The sequence below is a fragment of the Biomphalaria glabrata genome, chromosome 5 (assembly GCF_947242115.1).
Source record: "Biomphalaria glabrata chromosome 5, xgBioGlab47.1, whole genome shotgun sequence".
Taxonomy (NCBI): domain Eukaryota; kingdom Metazoa; phylum Mollusca; class Gastropoda; family Planorbidae; genus Biomphalaria; species Biomphalaria glabrata.
This window is the reverse complement of record NC_074715.1, coordinates 958047-975701: the sequence shown is the minus strand read 5'-3', so window position 1 is coordinate 975701 and position 17655 is coordinate 958047. Positions and strand designations below refer to the sequence as shown.

At 37.7% G+C, this 17655-nt stretch overlaps 1 protein-coding gene across 1 annotated transcript; it reads left to right on the top strand.

The window, feature by feature from the left end:
- Positions 1–3029: 3029 nt before the first annotated feature.
- LOC106057695 (uncharacterized) lies at positions 3030–16423 on the top strand. The gene is made up of 9 exons (XM_056030577.1): positions 3030–3041; positions 5371–5450; positions 5654–5677; positions 6613–6717; positions 6963–7063; positions 8343–8445; positions 9833–10003; positions 15908–16071; positions 16279–16423. Exons 2-9 carry the CDS (start codon positions 5372–5374, stop codon positions 16375–16377), a joined length of 846 nt encoding a protein of 281 aa, XP_055886552.1. The 5' UTR covers positions 3030–3041; position 5371; the 3' UTR covers positions 16378–16423.
- The last annotated feature ends 1232 nt before the right edge of the window (positions 16424–17655 follow it).

Genomic DNA, 17655 nt, shown 5'->3' with positions numbered 1-17655 from the left:
TTTAAATAGAGCAGTGGTCCCCAAACATTTTCCATAACGGAACACTACGCACATTCGGAGTATTTAGCGGAACACTTTCCTTATTGTTTTAGAGTGATTAATTCACTTGGTCGCCTACTAGTTAATTATTCTAGTATTTTAAGTAACACCTATTCAGGCATCGCGTAACACTAGGGTTCCGCGGAACACAGTTTGAGAAACACTGAAATAGAACAATTAAAAAATTACTACTTTTGTAGGTAGTTTTAAATACATTATGTCAATTTGCTGATAAATAAAAATATCAATAGCCAATAGTTGAACATTTGCAGTTAACGCAAGTCAAGCGATATGCGTTTCACTCTACCGCACATGTATCAGACTATCCTCTCCTGCACATATATCAGAGTATCCTCTCCTGTGCATATATCAGAGTATCCTCTCCTGTGCATATATCAGAGTATCCTCTCCTGCACATATATCAGAGTATCCTCTCCTGTGCATATATCAGAGTATCCTCTCCTGCACATATATCAGACTATCCTGTCCTGCACATATATCAGAGTATCCTCTCCTGCACATATATCAGACTATCCTCTCCTGTGCACATATATATCAGAGTATCCTAACCCTAATCCGGCCCTAAGTCATGAATCATCATTACATTGTAAACGAACACTAGAACAAACAAAATATAAATAATACTTTAAAAAAAAAAAAAAAAAGCTTATACAATGGAAAGAACTGCACATCTGAACGGGGGGATATATATATATATATATATATATATATATATATATATATATATATATATATATATATATATATATATATATATATATATATATATATATATATATATATATATATATCAATACTGTAAGATTTATTTCCCTTTTTATATCAAATTAAAATAAATTAATTACCACAAATTAATTAATTAATTGTTTATTTTGTTCTATTCATTCGTGTTCTGGTAGAAGCAATGAATAATTGCAAAAGTTTCATCTTGATCCGAGAACTGGAAGTGAGAGAAATAACGTGTACAACATGTGTACCACACAGACAATGGGCCTCATTCACCAATTGTAAGCAAACACACACAGACAATGGGCCTCATTCACCAATTGTAAGCAAACACACACAGACAATGGACCTCATTCACCAATTGTAAGCAAACACACACAGACAATGGGCCTCATTCACCAATTGTAAGCAAACACACACAGACAATGGACCTCATTCACCAATTGTAAGCAAACACACACAGACAATGGACCTCATTCACCAATTGTAAGCAAACACACACAGACAATGGACCTCATTCACCAATTGTAAGCAAACACACACAGACAATGGACCTCATTCACCAATTGTAAGCAAACACACACAGACAATGGACCTCATTCACCAATTGTAAGCAAACACACACAGACAATGGACCTCATTCACCAATTGTAAGCAAACACACACAGACAATGGACCTCATCCACCAATTGTAAGAAAACACACACAGACAATGGACCTCATTCACCAATTGTAAGCAAACACACACAGACAATGGACCTCATTCACCAATTGTAAGCAAACAACATGTGTACCACACAGACAATGGACCTCATTCACCAATTGTAAGCAAACACACACAGACAATGGGCCTCATTCACCAATTGTAAGCAAACACACACAGACAATGGGCCTCATTCACCAATTGTAAGCAAACACACACAGACAATGGGCCTCATTCACCAATTGTAAGCAAACACACACAGACAATGGGCCTCATTCACCAATTGTAAGCAAACACACACAGACAATGGACCTCATTCACCAATTGTAAGCAAACACACACAGACAATGGACCTCATTCACCAATTGTAAGCAAACACACACAGACAATGGACCTCATTCACCAATTGTAAGCAAACACACACAGACAATGGACCTCATTCACCAATTGTAAGCAAACACACACAGACAATGGACCTCATTCACCAATTGTAAGCAAACACACACAGACAATGGACCTCATTCACCAATTGTAAGCAAACACACACAGACAATAGACCTCATTCACTAATCGTAAGCAAACACACACAGACAATGGGCCTCATTCACCAATTGTAAGCAAACACACACAGACAATGGACCTCATCCACCAATTGTAAGCAAACTCACACAGACAATGGACCTCATTCACCAATTGTAAGCAAACACACACAGACAATGGACGTCATCCACCAATTGTAAGCAAACACACACAGACAATGGACCTCATTCACCAATTGTAAGCAAACACACACAGACAATGGACCTCATTCACCAATTGTAAGCAAACACACACAGACAATGGACCTCATTCACCAATTGTAAGCAAACACACACAGACAATGGGCCTCATTCACCAATTGTAAGCAAACACACACAGACAATGGACCTCATCCACCAATCGTACACAAACAACATTTTGTCACGTGGTTCTCTATATCTTCTATACAAATTACGCAACCCATAAAGGCTGTCACGTGATACGTAATACGTGGCTAAATGTTGTTTGTTTACGATTGGTGAATGAGGTCCATTGATAAAGCTTTGTTAAAATACAGTACAAGCTAAAACCGAAGTTACATAAAGTAAACAAACATTTTTTCCCACTAGTAAACAACAAAACAACAATTATCTTTTTTTTCCTTTTGAAGTAACGTCTGTATTTTATAAGATAATATAAGAAAACACGTTTTCAGTACTCTCTGTTGTTCCTATAGATGACTTGCTTTTCCCATTCAACACTATCGCCTCTGATCAGAAGATCTAGGTGTTCCCATTTCCTCCCCTTATATTAATATTGAAAGAAACAATGCCAGGAGATCAAACTGTCATGTGACACTGTTATCTCTCCTGGTACCTACTCCCCTACCTCTTCCCCCCCCCTCCCCCTCCCCCTCTTTTGTTAGAGGTAAAAGTACAACTTCAGTCTGCAAAGTCCACGTTTAAAAGTGAACGCTCGAACTTTGACTTCACTGTATGGAGAGCTCTTACTCAGGACCTGAAACATTGACAAAGTATGTATTTCCAAAACATAGACCAAGTATGTATTTCCAATACATAGACACACATTTGCAGGATATATACTATTCTTTCAAACACATATTTAGTGGACATACAAACACTCGCTTAAGATAGGAAATTCACTCAATTTACATAGATACCTTGATCTACTGACTTTACAAAGGCACCTAGATCTACTGACTTGACATAAACACCTAGATTTGATTTTATTCATTACAGACGTTACTTCAAAAAAGAAGATAATTACAGCCTACGCATTTCATGTGTTAATCAATGGCTTAAACTTTGCCAAGTCGTTGGTTTTCCTGGCTGATTCAGGCAACCTATTCCATTCTCTAATGCTAATGGCACTAGGGAAGAAGGAGTCCTTGTACGAATTTGTTCTATCGTATGAAATAAGAAATGTGCCTCTATCTTTGTGTCTGTCTTTCTGAGTATTTCATTAGGCTTTGTTTTTCTATTTGTAAGTTATGGTTTAGTGTTTTTATGTATTATAGCTACTTTACTTTTTATTCTTATATCCTGAAGTGTCTACAAGTTTAGTGATTTTAGGCCTACTAATGGTGTTACTTCAATCAAATTGGAATATTCGTTGGTTATAAATCTCGCTTATTTCACTGCTCTATTTTGTATTTGTTCTATTTCTGTATGTTTTCTTGAGTTGAGGCATACCAAACAGAGAATCTACTGACTTTACATAGAAAAAGACAGTCAAGTTTTTTTTTTCTTATAAACCTTTTTACTTAATATAAACATCTAAGTGCTGTACACGCATATGTACTGTTCATAGACATCTATGTACGAATATTAACTTCATAATAATAAGGCTTGTCTTCTGTTACATTTATATGTGTTATGTTTATGTATGTTGTGTGTAGTCTCCCTTGTGCTACTGTTCAGTATATTCACGTGTTCACGGTTTTCTTTAAGTGTGTCATTAGCAGGGGCGGACTGGGTGTCAAAATCGGCCCGGGTATTTCTATACCGTTTGGCCCATAACTTGTATACCATATAATGGGCATCCAATTCAAGTTCTACCTGTCCTAAAAATCATTTTGATAAGTTTGATAATGTATTGATTACTTTACGCATGTATACAGTGAACTCTATATCCTTATAAGAAATATAGGACTTGTGTTGCTTTTTAATCGCTAAGTATAGGAGTTTCTATGTTTTTAGGCTATTACAGTATTTCGGAAATATGATAGATTAAATTAGCATTACAATGAAAGAGTGTTAAGGTTCTTTTTTTTTTCAACACGATGCTCAGAGGGCCCTTTTTACAACAGATTACTATAAAACCTTTAACAATTTAATACTTTCAATAGTGGCATTCGTGAGGCCCTTTAGATGACCTTACCGGCCCATTTGGGTACCGGCCCACCGGGCATTTGCCCAAATGCCCATATAGCCAGTCCGCCTCTGGTCATTAGTGTGTATTGGGCTCTCCTGTTTTGTTTCTCTACTCTTGATCTACTTAATAAAAATGGAGAGTAACTTTTACACATTAGTATTGTTATTGTATTATGATAATATAACATCTTCGAGTCCAAAAAATTAATTAGGAATGCAGTATTTCCCGTGGCTACGCAGCCCCAGCTGTGACCTACATATTTTGCCACATGCACATCCAGGGCTAGTATAGCCATTGTTCGCAGATGGTCGATTAAGATAAGAAAATCATATAGCCTGAATATACACAGGCCTTCATTTTTATACACGTTCGTGTTATTAATTTTAATAATAATAATAATAATAATAATAATAATAATAATAATAAAAATAATAAATTTAAGAAACAAAACAAAGAAAATATGGGAACCTAGGCTTGGAGATTAAGCGTCTATGGAAATTGTCCAAAATAACAATATACCCCATTCTTATATTAACCGAGGGGATAATAACAACTGACCTCACAGACACCTTCAAGGCCCTTAACATTCCTAGGAACATCTTCGTTTCCTGTCAGAGGGCGGTACTGCTGCAGACCTGCCACATCACCAGAAAATTCCTCAGTGGAAACTGTTAAAAGGACTACGATGAATTTTGTTTCTCTTGTTTCTCGACCCTGGCAGCGCCAGAGAATGACTACTCGTTCATTTCAAACATAATAATAATCTTTATTGTCCGTATGGAAATTTGTCTTACAATTTGTGCATTACATCAAACAAAAAAAAACATTATAACTATAAGAAACCAAAGTGTATATTCACATCAGAGTCACTCATAATAGACTAATTTACTAATAAAACACTTACATTGACTATCTTTTTAGTAGTTTAACATGTTTCATTAGTTGCTCTTTTTCCACTAACTCTACAGAATGAGAATAATGAGATGTATATTGTTTATTGCTATGGTTATAAGCGGAAGCCATTGCTTTCTTGTGGACACCCCAAGTCGTAAGTATAAGTAAATCTATATTTATGTTAGGGCGCGGTGGCTGAGTGGTTAAGCGCTCGGCTTCTGACCTAAAGTCCAGGGTTCGATTCTCAGAGGAGACTGAGATTTTGAATTTTGGGATTTTTAGGGCGGCCCTGAGTCCACCCAACTCTAATGTGTTTGCATTTAATATTCAAACTCCTCCCATACTTTCTATTTTCAGAATTGAAATGGGATAACCTAAAAGGTAAGAATGTACCTCTTTTGATGACTGTAGAAGTTAGACATAATGAACAATTAGGTCACTCCTTAACTTGGACAGTGTCTTCGTAATTCTTTGTTCTATAGACAATAAGTTGAAAAGTTAACTACTTTACGATTAGTATTATAGGAAACACCAAATAGTGGAATATAAATAGATCAACACCTTGTCACTTGGTGGCTGAGTGGTATAGCGCTTGGCTTCCGAATCGGAAGGTCCCGGGTTTGAACCCTGGCGAAGACTAGGATTTTTAATTTCGGGATCTTTAGGGCGCCTCTGAGTCCACCCAGCTCTAATGGATACCCAACCTAAGCTGGGGAAAAGTAAAGGTGGTTGGTCGTTATGCTGACCGCAGCAGTGGATTTTTCACTTTTGTTGCTGTCCTGCAGGGTGCGGACATTCCAGCTGGCGACTTTTAGAGGTATCCTTTTCTCGACTCTGTTACGACTAGTCATTGGTGGGCAAATTATATAAGATAATGTATTGCTTCCAGTCTGCGCAAAGTATTTTATAAAGTGATAATTGGCTCGCGCAGACCAATACCACTCTTTAAGCTCAATGCAGTCCACAGTAGCACAGAAGGCTGAGACGGCTGTGAACAACAGATAGCCGTAGGTGTTATATCGGAGTTTCCGTCTCCTAGACTGGCTGCCGACCAAAGCTATAGAGCCCAGTCTGCCCAATGGCCGAATTGCTGATTTAGGTAAGATTAGAGCCTATTATAGCTAGATCTTGGTCGAGACTCTAAACGTGACGTAGAAGGTAAATGGCAAATATGGCGCCAATATATGTGAACAGAGATTTAGGTCAAGACGATCCAAAACGACAATTTGTGTAAAATAATTGCAACTAGATAAGCCTTAAGATTTGTCAATACCTATACTAAAACGAATTGTTCCCTTATGAACTTGTTTGTTTAGTGACCTGGGGACTAGACACACATAGCCCGAACTACTTTTCACCATTGCCAAGGACAGTGACCGACGCCATTCATGCAGGATTTAAGAAGATTGGAGATTGTAGCGGTGAGTTGTTGAATGTTTCTATGGTTAGTTACGTAAAGAAATATAATTCTGAAATATTATAGCAATAAATTATGCAAAGAGTGTTTACCTAATGTAAAACACATGCAAATACATTCATCATTGTATTATTTTTCACTTAACCATAACCATTGGTACTATATAAAATACATTAAAAAAATAAAACAGTAAAACATTTTGAAAAGGTTACCTAAATCAACGACATGAAGCCTGTTTTTTTTTTTCAGTGCTAGCACATTGGAGGGGTCAAAGGTTTGTCAAAAATGACGATTATTCTCTTATCCTGTTGTATGATATCCATGGATTCATCGCAGGCATTCAAACTGCCGTAAGTAGTGAGAATAATAAATTAAAACTGATAGTGTATGTTGTTATGAAGTGTCTGTCTGTCTGTCTGTCTGTCTGTCTCTCTCTCTCTCCTCTCTCTCTCCTCTCTCTCTCTCTCTCTCTGTGTGTGTGTGTGTGTGTGTGTGTGTATACGTGCGTTTCCGGAGTGACGATGATGAGAAGTGAGGCAATTGGTCGGTGGCTGTGCGGTGTAAAATGAAATGAAATATGAGCTGAGTTGTCGTAATACAGATGTTAAGAACGGCAGAAGATCTAGAGACATGAAAGAGTAAAGACGTGTTTTTGTGGTGAGTTGTCTGACCTATATCTCATTTCAAGTCAAATGTCTAAATTGCCATAAATGTTATATTGAGTCTTTGTTTACAAGAGAAGTTTGTTCAAGCTATTGAAGTTTATTTATTAAAAATATAATACGCCCACATCTCTGTGTGTGTGCTGTAAGTCCACACTGTTTCTATGTGAAATATGTATTTGTAGCTTCCAAATACTGTTACTGTTTCTAAATATTGTTTATAATTACTGTTTCAAAACAGGTCTACGTTATTGACGTTTCTTCAGAAATGAAGATACATCGAGGTTCGAGTGGCGTAGATGCCGACCACTTTTTTTAAAGCTTATATTAACTCTGTCCGTCTGTCCTACAAAAGTGTGTACACGTTATTTCTCCCACACCCATTCTCGGATCAAGTTGAAACTTCGCAAAATTATTTATTGAAATAGACAAGACATGAATCAGTAAAAAAAAATTGTAACCAATTAGAAAATTAATTACTGGCAATTCATAATTTTGTTTAATATCATCTAAAGAAACTAATACTTTACTATTCACAGATATGGCTAATAAATTTGTTGGGTTTAGTCCCCTTAAATAATTGTTAACGCTATTTCTGCCTAACGCGTTCTACGATCAAATTGATTATCCTCTCAGGTGGCAGTCGAGATGTTCCATAATGTACTTCTGCTGTACTTAGTTATTGTGTATAGTGACAGCGACTACAGAAGGCTGCTTTCCTTTATTACTACATTCAATGTTCTAAATTATCAGCACTCGTTATCAACATCATTTTGTTGGACTTTGCCTGTGTTCTACTTGCCTTTTTTCTTAGTGTAGGTCTATAGTAAACACTTTTGATGTATTGCAGTGCGTATATTTCTTTTTTTACACTCTATAACAAATGTACACTTGTTTGTACTTTGTAAATATGGTATTTCACACTCTGAATAAAATGAACGTAACTTGTTTTAAAACTCTTTGAAAGGTTCCCATTGAAACTGGACGAAATTATCCCAACAGTTCTCTGACACCGCCGTTTGTTCGAGATGGTCATCGCTGGGTCATTTCCGCATATTTTGTACCACCATGTAAGTACTAATTACTGCCTGTGCTGGATGGTCTCAATAACTTATTCAAATCTATTCGAACCAAAAAAAAGAAACTATAAAACAAACATAATAAAGCCTCGTCTTAAAATCCAAAGAATGAAACAGCAAATCACATAGACCAAGTTTTTTTGTGGCATGAGAATACACACGTGCCTACAATTGGCAGCAATGTACAATTTAGAAAATTCAGTATGTCTCTATTTCCCTCAAAAAAACAATTCAATGAAGTTTTTGTCAATAATGTCGACCGAGTGGAAAAACTAAATTCTTTGTTTTTTTCAGTGGACTATCACAATGTTATTTGAAAAGAATATATAATTTAAAGAGAAAAAAAAAGACATAGTTAACATATAGCTTATTAAGTCTGATTAGATCACTCACAAAAAAAAAAAAAGCTGGAGAAAAGGAGCGGGCAGATCACAGCAGATTCAACCTACCCCGTGCCTTGTATGCGGCCGGCTTTTCAATACGAGAATAGGACCCCTCAACCATCTACCAGCTCATAGGAAACGAGATTTTTTAATACAGTAATTTCCTTACAGCTGAAACTGTCGTCTGCTGTGGGTCCGGTTTTTTTTTTTTTTCGTAGTCAGCTTTGCTTCCATTTTTTATTTTTCTCTGTCACGGTTTATGAGAAACAAATTAGGGATTTGTGGCTGGGATGCTAGTACCGCTTGGCTAAGGACTGGCCACCCAACAAGGGGTCTGGAGTTCGAATCCCGACTTGGGTTTGCTGAACACCTAAAGGCGGCAAGGAAAATGTCTCCTGGATACCACCGCCGCCAACTGGTCCACAAAAGAGGCTTGAACTAAAATGCTAGATGCGTGAAAAGATGCGCTATACTAAAGCAATTAAAAAACAAATTATTAAATGAAAATATTTTTTAAATCACATATGAAACCTTAAAGCCTTTGTACACTTATTTTTTTAGGATTATTAATTGTTTGAAATTGTACAGAACAATGTGGAAAAAAACATACCGGGTATTTTAAAGAGACAACTTAAAAATGAAACTTTGCATAGTTTCCCATTATTCGTAACAAAACAAGAATCACTTTTATTGTTAACCAATTAGTTATTGAAATAGTGGTAATTAACTAATATCGAAAAAGGGAAATAAATCTTATAGAGATGTATGGATGTACATAAGGAGTTGTTCCTCTTATATAAGCTTTAAAAAATTATTTTTTTTTAAATTTTGCGTTAAATTTTGAGGGAACGACTGTAATGTATAAGTAAAGACTACAGTTGACTAAAGAAAAGCGCTTAAAACGAAAAAAGAGAAATAACTCCTAAAAGTTTGGATTTACAGTGTAATATGATTTTGATGCGATAACTTTCATTATTATTATTTTTTTTAAACAGCAATAATTTGTTCCCGTGGCAGATCCCAGGCAGAGTTTGACGCTGAAGGTACAGGCACAAATCTTTACATCCAGAACGGAACGGTGCCAGAAAATAGTTTCATTGTGCCGCACAAGGAAGTAGGACTGTCCCACTCGAAATGGGTTGAAGGTCATTGTTTCTTTGCCATGGGTGAGCGTTGTAACATTGTTTCTTTGCCATGGGTGAGTGTTGTAACATTGTTTATTTGCCATGGGTGAGTGTTGTAACCACTGGCGGATCCAGGGGGGGGGCGGTAGGGGCGATCGCCCCCCCCACTCGGCCGACCCCCCCCCCGGGGGGGGGCGGACGAATTTTAGTATAGAAGTCACACAATTTGTATACGAATTTATTACTTTTGTTAATAATATATACTAATTATTTATATTTCAAACTATTTTTAGATTATTTCGCCCCCCCCCTCTAGTATGTTGGCCGATTAGGTGGGGTCGGGAGGGGGCGATAGCATCAATCCGCCCCTCCCAACCATAAACTTTTGAGTTGGGGGGGGGCGGTCCAATTTATTTGTAGAAATCACAGCTTGCCAAAAGAATCAATTAAATATCTATATGATTAAAACTTGTTATTGATATTTTAACCGATCTTTATATTATGTCGTTCCCCTGTTGTCCGATTGGTGTGTGTGTGTGTGGGGGGCGAAACCTCTACTGCCCTTCCCACCTAAACCCTTTGAGTGGGGGGGGCGGTCCTACTTTTATGGAGAAATCATAGTTTGTGAGCAAGATTAGTTGCATTGATATATAAATTTGATATTATGTCGCTCTCCTTCAGGTATCTTGGCCGATTCGGTGGGGTAAGGGGGGGGGGGGCGTACTGCCCTCCCCGCTCTAGCCCTCTGAGTGGGGGGGGGGGGGCGGTCATATTTTTATGGAGGAATCATAGTTTGTGAACAACAATAGTTGAATTTCTATATAATTGATATGTGATACCATTTGTATATTATGTCGCACCACACTCTAATCTCAAATTTTATGATTAGTAAATATAAAAGGAAAAAGGTGGCAGGGGCGATACATGCCATCTCCTTTCCCTTATCGGACAAAGCAATAATTTTTCTTTTTGTATTATAGTTAAGAAATTACAAAATGTAAAAAAAAAAATCAGCCACTAATATAATTTATTCTTTAATGCCAAATGCAATCATTAGCAGAAATTATAAAAAGGAGCGAGGATAAATCGTTTTCATTCTACCGCCCCTCCCATTTCCAGACAGAGTTTATGTAATTTCACATGAATTTATCATAATTATTTTAAGAAAGACTTTGCTTTGGAAAAGTTAGAATTCAAACAAAAATTTTCAGTATAAGAGTCACGATTGAGATGAGTAGCCTTTTTTCCAACCTCTACTCAATCTAATATTTTTCTAGTTAAATTTGGGACTATAACTCACAATTTATGCTTGAATTTTATTGAATATTATTTATGGCATTTTTTTTCGGCGGCGATCCTCAAAGCCTCAATCTAAATATGTGGGGTATCTGATCTTTTCAAGGAACAAATCGGTTTTATTTGCAATGTATTAAGGGCGTATACATTCAAATTAGAATATTTTTCAAGTACAATATTATTCAAAAGGTCCTTTTTTTAATAGGATGAATAATGAGCTTCAGGTAAGGAGAATGTGTTTCTTAAGCGAAGAATGCAAGAAAACGCTTTTAGCGTCGGGGCTTCGCCCCGAAAATCACTGATGAATAGTGAGCTGTAGTTGTCAGGAGCAGGCGTTTCTGCAGTGAAAAATGCAAGAAAACGCTTTTTGGCGTCGGGGCTTCTCCCCGAACTCCACTGATGGATAAAGAGCTGTAGATGTCAGGAGAATGCGTTTCTGCAGTGAAGAATGCATGAAAATACTGAGAAATACTGCTTATTTATTCTTATATATATATATATATATATGTGTGTGCTGTACGCACGTTTATGTATAGGGTTAGGGTTTACTGGGCGTTAGGGTTAGGGTTTGAAAAAAAATCGCCCCCCCCACTCCAAAGTTCTGGATCCGCTAGTGGTTGTAACATTGTTTCTTTGCCATGGGTGAATGTTGTAACATTGTTTCTTTGCCATGGGGGAGTGTTGTAACATTGTTTCTTTGCCATGTGTGAGTGTTGTAACATTGTTTCTTTGCCATGGGTGAGTGTTGTAACATTGTTTATTTGCCATGGGTGAGTGTTGTAACATTGTTTCTTTGCCATGGGTGAATGTTGTAACATTGTTTCTTTGCCATGTGTGAGTGTTGAAACATTGTTTCATTGCCATGGATGAGTATTGTAACATTGTTTTTTTTTCATGGGTGAGTGTTGTAACATTGTTTCTTTGCCATGGGTGAGTGTTGAAACATTGTTTCATTGCCATGGATGAGTATTGTAACATTGTTTTTTTTTCATGGGTGAGTGTTGTAACATTGTTTCTTTGCCATGGGTGAGTGTTGTAACATTGTTTCTTTGCCATGGGTGAGTGTTGTAACATTGTTTCTTTGCCATGGATGAATGTTGTAACATTGTTTCTTTGCCATGGGTGAGTGTTGTAACATTGTTTATTTGCCATGGGTGAGTGTTGTAACATTGTTTCTTTGCCATGGGTGAGTGTTGTAACATTGTTTATTTGCCATGGGTGAGTGTTGTAACATTGTTTCTTTGCCATGGGTGAGTGTTGTAACATTGTTTATTTGCCATGGGTGAGTGTTGTAATATTGTTTCTTTGCCATGGGTGAGTGTTGTAACATTGTTTCTTTGCCATGGGTGAGTGTTGTAACATTGTTTCTTTGCCATGGGTGAGTGTTGTAACATTGTTTCTTTTCCATGGGTGAGTGTTGTAACATTGTTTCTTTGCCATGGGTGAGTGTTGTAACATTGTCTCAAACAAACAAACAAAACATGTTTCTTTGCCATGGGTGAGTGTTGTAACATTGTTTCTTTGCCATGGGTGAGTGTTGTAACATTGTTTCTTTGCCATGGGTGAGTGTTGTAACATTGTTTCTTTGCCATGTGTGAGTGTTGTAACATTGTTTTTTTTTTTGCCATGAGTGAGTGTTGTAACATTGTTTCATTGCCATGGATGAGTGTTGTAACATTGTTTCTTTTCCATGGGTGAGTGTTGTAACATTGTTTCTTTGTCATGGGTGAGTGTTGTAATATTGTTTCTTTGCCATGGGTGAGTGTTGTAACATTGTTTCTTTGCCATGGGTGAATGTTGTAACATTGTTTCTTTGCCATGGGTGAATGTTGTAACATTGTTTCTTTGCCATGGGTGAGTGTTGTAACATTGTTTCTTTGCCATGGGTGAGTGTTGTAACATTGTTTCTTTGCCATGGGTGAGTGTTGTAACATTGTTTCTTTGCCATGGGTGAGTGTTGTAACATTATTTATTTGCCATGTGTGAGTGTTGTAACATTGTTTCTTTGCCATGGGTGAATGTTGTAACATTGTTTCTTTGCCATGGGTGAATGTTGTAACATTGTTTCTTTGCCATGGGTGAGTGTTGTAACATTGTTTCTTTTCCATGGGTGAGTGTTGTAACATTGTTTCTTTGCCATGGTTGAGTGTTGTAACATTATTTATTTGCCATGTGTGAGTGTTGTAACATTGTTTCTTTGCCATGGGTGAGTGTTGTAACATTGTTTATTTGCCATGTGTGAGTGTTGAAACATTGTTTCTTTGTCATGGGTGAGTGTTGTAACATTGTTTCTTTGCCATGGGTGAGTGTTGTAACATTGTTTCTTTGCCATGGGTGAGTGTTGTAACATTGTTTTTTTGCCATGTGTGAGTGTTGTAACATTGTTTCTTTGCCATGGGTGAGTGTTGTAACATTGTTTATTTGCCATGTGTGAGTGTTGAAACATTGTTTCTTTGTCATGGGTGAGTGTTGTAACATTGTTTCTTTGCCATGGGTGAGTGTTGTAACATTGTTTCTTTGCCATGGGTGAGTGTTGTAACATTGTTTCTTTGCCATGGGTGAGTGTTGTAACATTGTTTCTTGCCAAGGGTGAGTGTTGTAGCATTGTTTCTTTGCCAAGGGTGAATGTTGTAGCATTGTTTCTTTGCCATGGGTGAATGTTGTAACATTGTTTCTTTGCCATGGGTGAGTGTTGTAACATTGTTTCTTTGCCAAGGGTGAGTGTTGTAACATTGTTTCTTTGCCATGGGTGAGTGTTGTAGCATTGTTTCTTTGCCATGGGTGAGTGTTGAAACATTGTTTCTTTGTAATATTTAAGTGTTGTAACATTGTTTCTTTCCTGTGGGTAAGTGTTGTAACATTGTTTCTTTGCCTTGGGTGAGTGTTGTAACATTGTTTCTTTGTTATAGTAAAGTGTTGTAACATTGTGCTTTTTTTTTTTTGCCATGGGTGAGTGTTATAGAAATCGACCTTCATCTTGCTACACACATTATCAAATCAAAGTTGTACCAAATGAAGCATCAAGACCATCACTTGATATGTCACGATCTAGAAGGCCTGCACAAAAACAAGATTTCAGTTGCTTATGATACACTCGTGTTTGCAAATATAATTTATTAGTTTTATGAGTCACAATGATAACGGTCGCTGTACATTTCAGCACAATCCATCCTCTCAGTGGCGCTACAGTCCATGGAGGGCACTGGCTTGCTTTAGCACATCTTTCCATTCAGACCTTGGAGGGCACTGGCTTGCTTTAGCGTACCTTTCCATTCAGTCCAAGGAGGGCACTGGCTTGCTTTAGCACATCTTTCCATTCAGTCCATGGAGAGCACTGGCTTGCTTTAGCACATCTTTCCATTCAGTCCATGGAGAGCACTGGCTTGCTTTAGCACATCTTTCCATTCAGTCCTTGGAGGGCACTGGCTTGCTTTAGCGTACCTTTCCATTCAGTCCAAGGAGGGCACTGGCTTGCTTTAGCACATCTTTCCATTCAGTCCATGGAGAGCACTGGCTTGCTTTAGCACATCTTTCCATTCAGTCCATGGAGAGCACTGGCTTGCTTTAGCACATCTTTCCATTCAGTCCATGGAGGGCACTGGCTTGCTTTAGCACATCTTTCCATTCAGTCCATGGAGGGCCCTGGCTTGCTTTAGCGTACCTTTCCATTCAGTCCATGGAGGGCACTGGCTTGCTTTAGCACATCTTTCCATCCAGATCCATCCGTCCCAGTGGCGCCACAGCCAATGGAGGTCTCTGGTTTACTTTAGCACACCTTTCCATTCAGATCCATCCGTCCAGTGGTGCTACAGTCCATGGCGGGCACTGGTTTGCTTTAGCACATCTTTCCATTCAGATCAATCCGTCCCAATGGAGCCACAGTCAATGGAGGTCCCTGGCTTATTATAGCACATCTTTCCATTCAGATCTATCCGTCCAGTGGTGCTACAGTCCATGGCGGGCACTGGTTTGCTTTAGCACATCTTTCCATTCAGATCCATCCGTCGAGTGGCGCCACAGCCAAAGGAGGTCCCTGGCTTACTTTAGCACATCTTTCCATTCAGATCCATCCGTCCCAGTGGCGCCACAGCCAATGGAGGTTCCTGGCCTGCTTTATCCATCCTGTGCTCTACGTCTCCATCCCCGGACACTTAGCTGTTCTAGATCTGCTTCTACATCATGAAGCCATCTTATTCGTGGTTTGCCTTTTTGCATTTTGCCGGTAAACAATCTTTGCTCCTCTGTTCTCTGACATTCTTTCGAGGTGACCTGCCCAGCATAATCTGTTTCCTGTTATTTCCGTCAGTATGCAGGTGTCTTCATAGATCTGGTATATTTCTTGGTTGTTACAAGCCCTCCATCCGGTTTCGTCATTTATGGTACCATAATTGTTCCGATTGCTTTCTTTACCCAAGTATTTAGCAGATTTTCTGCTGTTTTTGTCAGCTTCCAGGTTACATGTGCAAGCTTGACTACTGATCTTATGATTGTTTTTCTTTGTTTTCTTAAATATAAATGTGATGTGTGTTATAGAAAGCTCTGTTGCCTGCCTCTAGTCTTTCCTTTACTTCTGACATAAGTTCATTTTTTGAATGTTTCAGCACAATGATTGTCATAAATTAATCCAAAGTAATTCGATTTTCGTTATAGGTAAACACTTCTGGTATGATTTAAGAGCAGACTCTGACTGTAACGCCCTGTTTCCGGTTTTCCTATTGTATAACAACAAAGGGGAGCTCACTGCCTTTGGCTGGGCTATGGTAACCAATCTTGTCTCTACACGATACGAACACCCATCGCCTATTTCGTTTGGTGTGAGTATTGAATTTATTAAAATGTAATAATGTATTATTGAATATGATATAACAATGCAAAGCATTGAGAATGTTTAAATTAGACAAAAATTATGATTTAAATAGTTTTAGAATAAATAGTACTATATCAGAATATCATAAATATAATTACAGATAATAACAACTGCTAATCTAATTATAGAGAGATTTTTTTTTTTTAATTTTCAGTTGTTCATAAAAGATGTGCCTAGATGTTTAAACGTCGCAGGGGTACTGACCACTATGCATATTTACTTGACCAGTAACGTGACACTGGACACATGTTAGGTCAGTATACTATAGGTTTACTCTGCCTTTAATAGTGGTTATAAATGTTTACGTTATTTGCTATAGCGATAGTTGTGACTTTGCTTTTAACTCTTTATCTACTAATCGACGACACCATCGTTGATTTGACCACATTTAATTAAATTAACATTTAATTTTAAAAACTTTTCTTTACGTTATATAGAAGGAGCATGCATTCCACTTTAACCCTATACCTAATAAAACATTGTCTGATCACAACGAGACAAAGCTATTGAAGCTTAATCATAACAGGATAGTGAAATAGTAATGAGCAAAATGAAGAATCCCGTCTGAATGTGCTAAAATAATTACGGAGGGAAAGAGTTAAAAGTAATCTTCTGCAAAATGAAGGCCACGATATGCTTGTTTAATGACACACATCGAAAAGGATAACTATGTGGACGGTTTTGTACATATTTTCATCTGTTCATATTCATGTCAAGGTTGTCAAGATAAATAGATAAAGCCAGGGTCGGATCTTCGGCAGTGTAAAACTGTGCCTCGGACTTACTGTACATGTCGGCGACGTCGCATACGCCTTGTGCCACCTCTGTTAGGGCCTCAAGCTTAAAGGGTCCTCTAAAATAAAAAAAAATAAATAAAGTTCACCTTTCAGACTTTGCGATCTATAGGGCAGATGATGTAAAGGTCATCTGTTTCTGTGGCCCACGGTTAATGAGGGTGTCATGTGGCCAACACAACGACCAACTTCCTTTACTTTTCCCTAACTAATGTCAGGTACCCATTAGAGCTGGGTGGGCTCAGAGGCGCCCAAAGAACCTGTACTTAAAAATCCCAGTCTTCACCAGGATTTGAACCTTGGACCTCCCCCCCCCCCATTTCGGAAGCCAAGCGCTTTACCACTCAGCCACCACGCCTCTGCATTTCAAAAAATAGTTTGTAACAAAATGTCTATTAAATATAAGAAAACTGGGAGAATGAGATCAAATTTATTTATTTCTTCACAAATAAGACAATCATTTAGATTTATAAATATTGTCAAATGCATTTATATTGACGCTTGAAGAGGATAAAGGCAACCAAAAAAATTCCTCCTAAGCGCCTCCACTTCCTATAATCTATCTCTTGAAAAAGCAAAAAGAGAGAGAGAGAGAGTTGGAAGGCTTAAGTCAGAAGGGAAGAAGAGAGGTGAATATGGAGACTGTAAAAAGAGTGTTGATACTGCCAAGAAAGAAATTAAAACATGACTTTATACAATTTTTATTCTATTTCTATTACAGATTTTTTCCAAGGTTT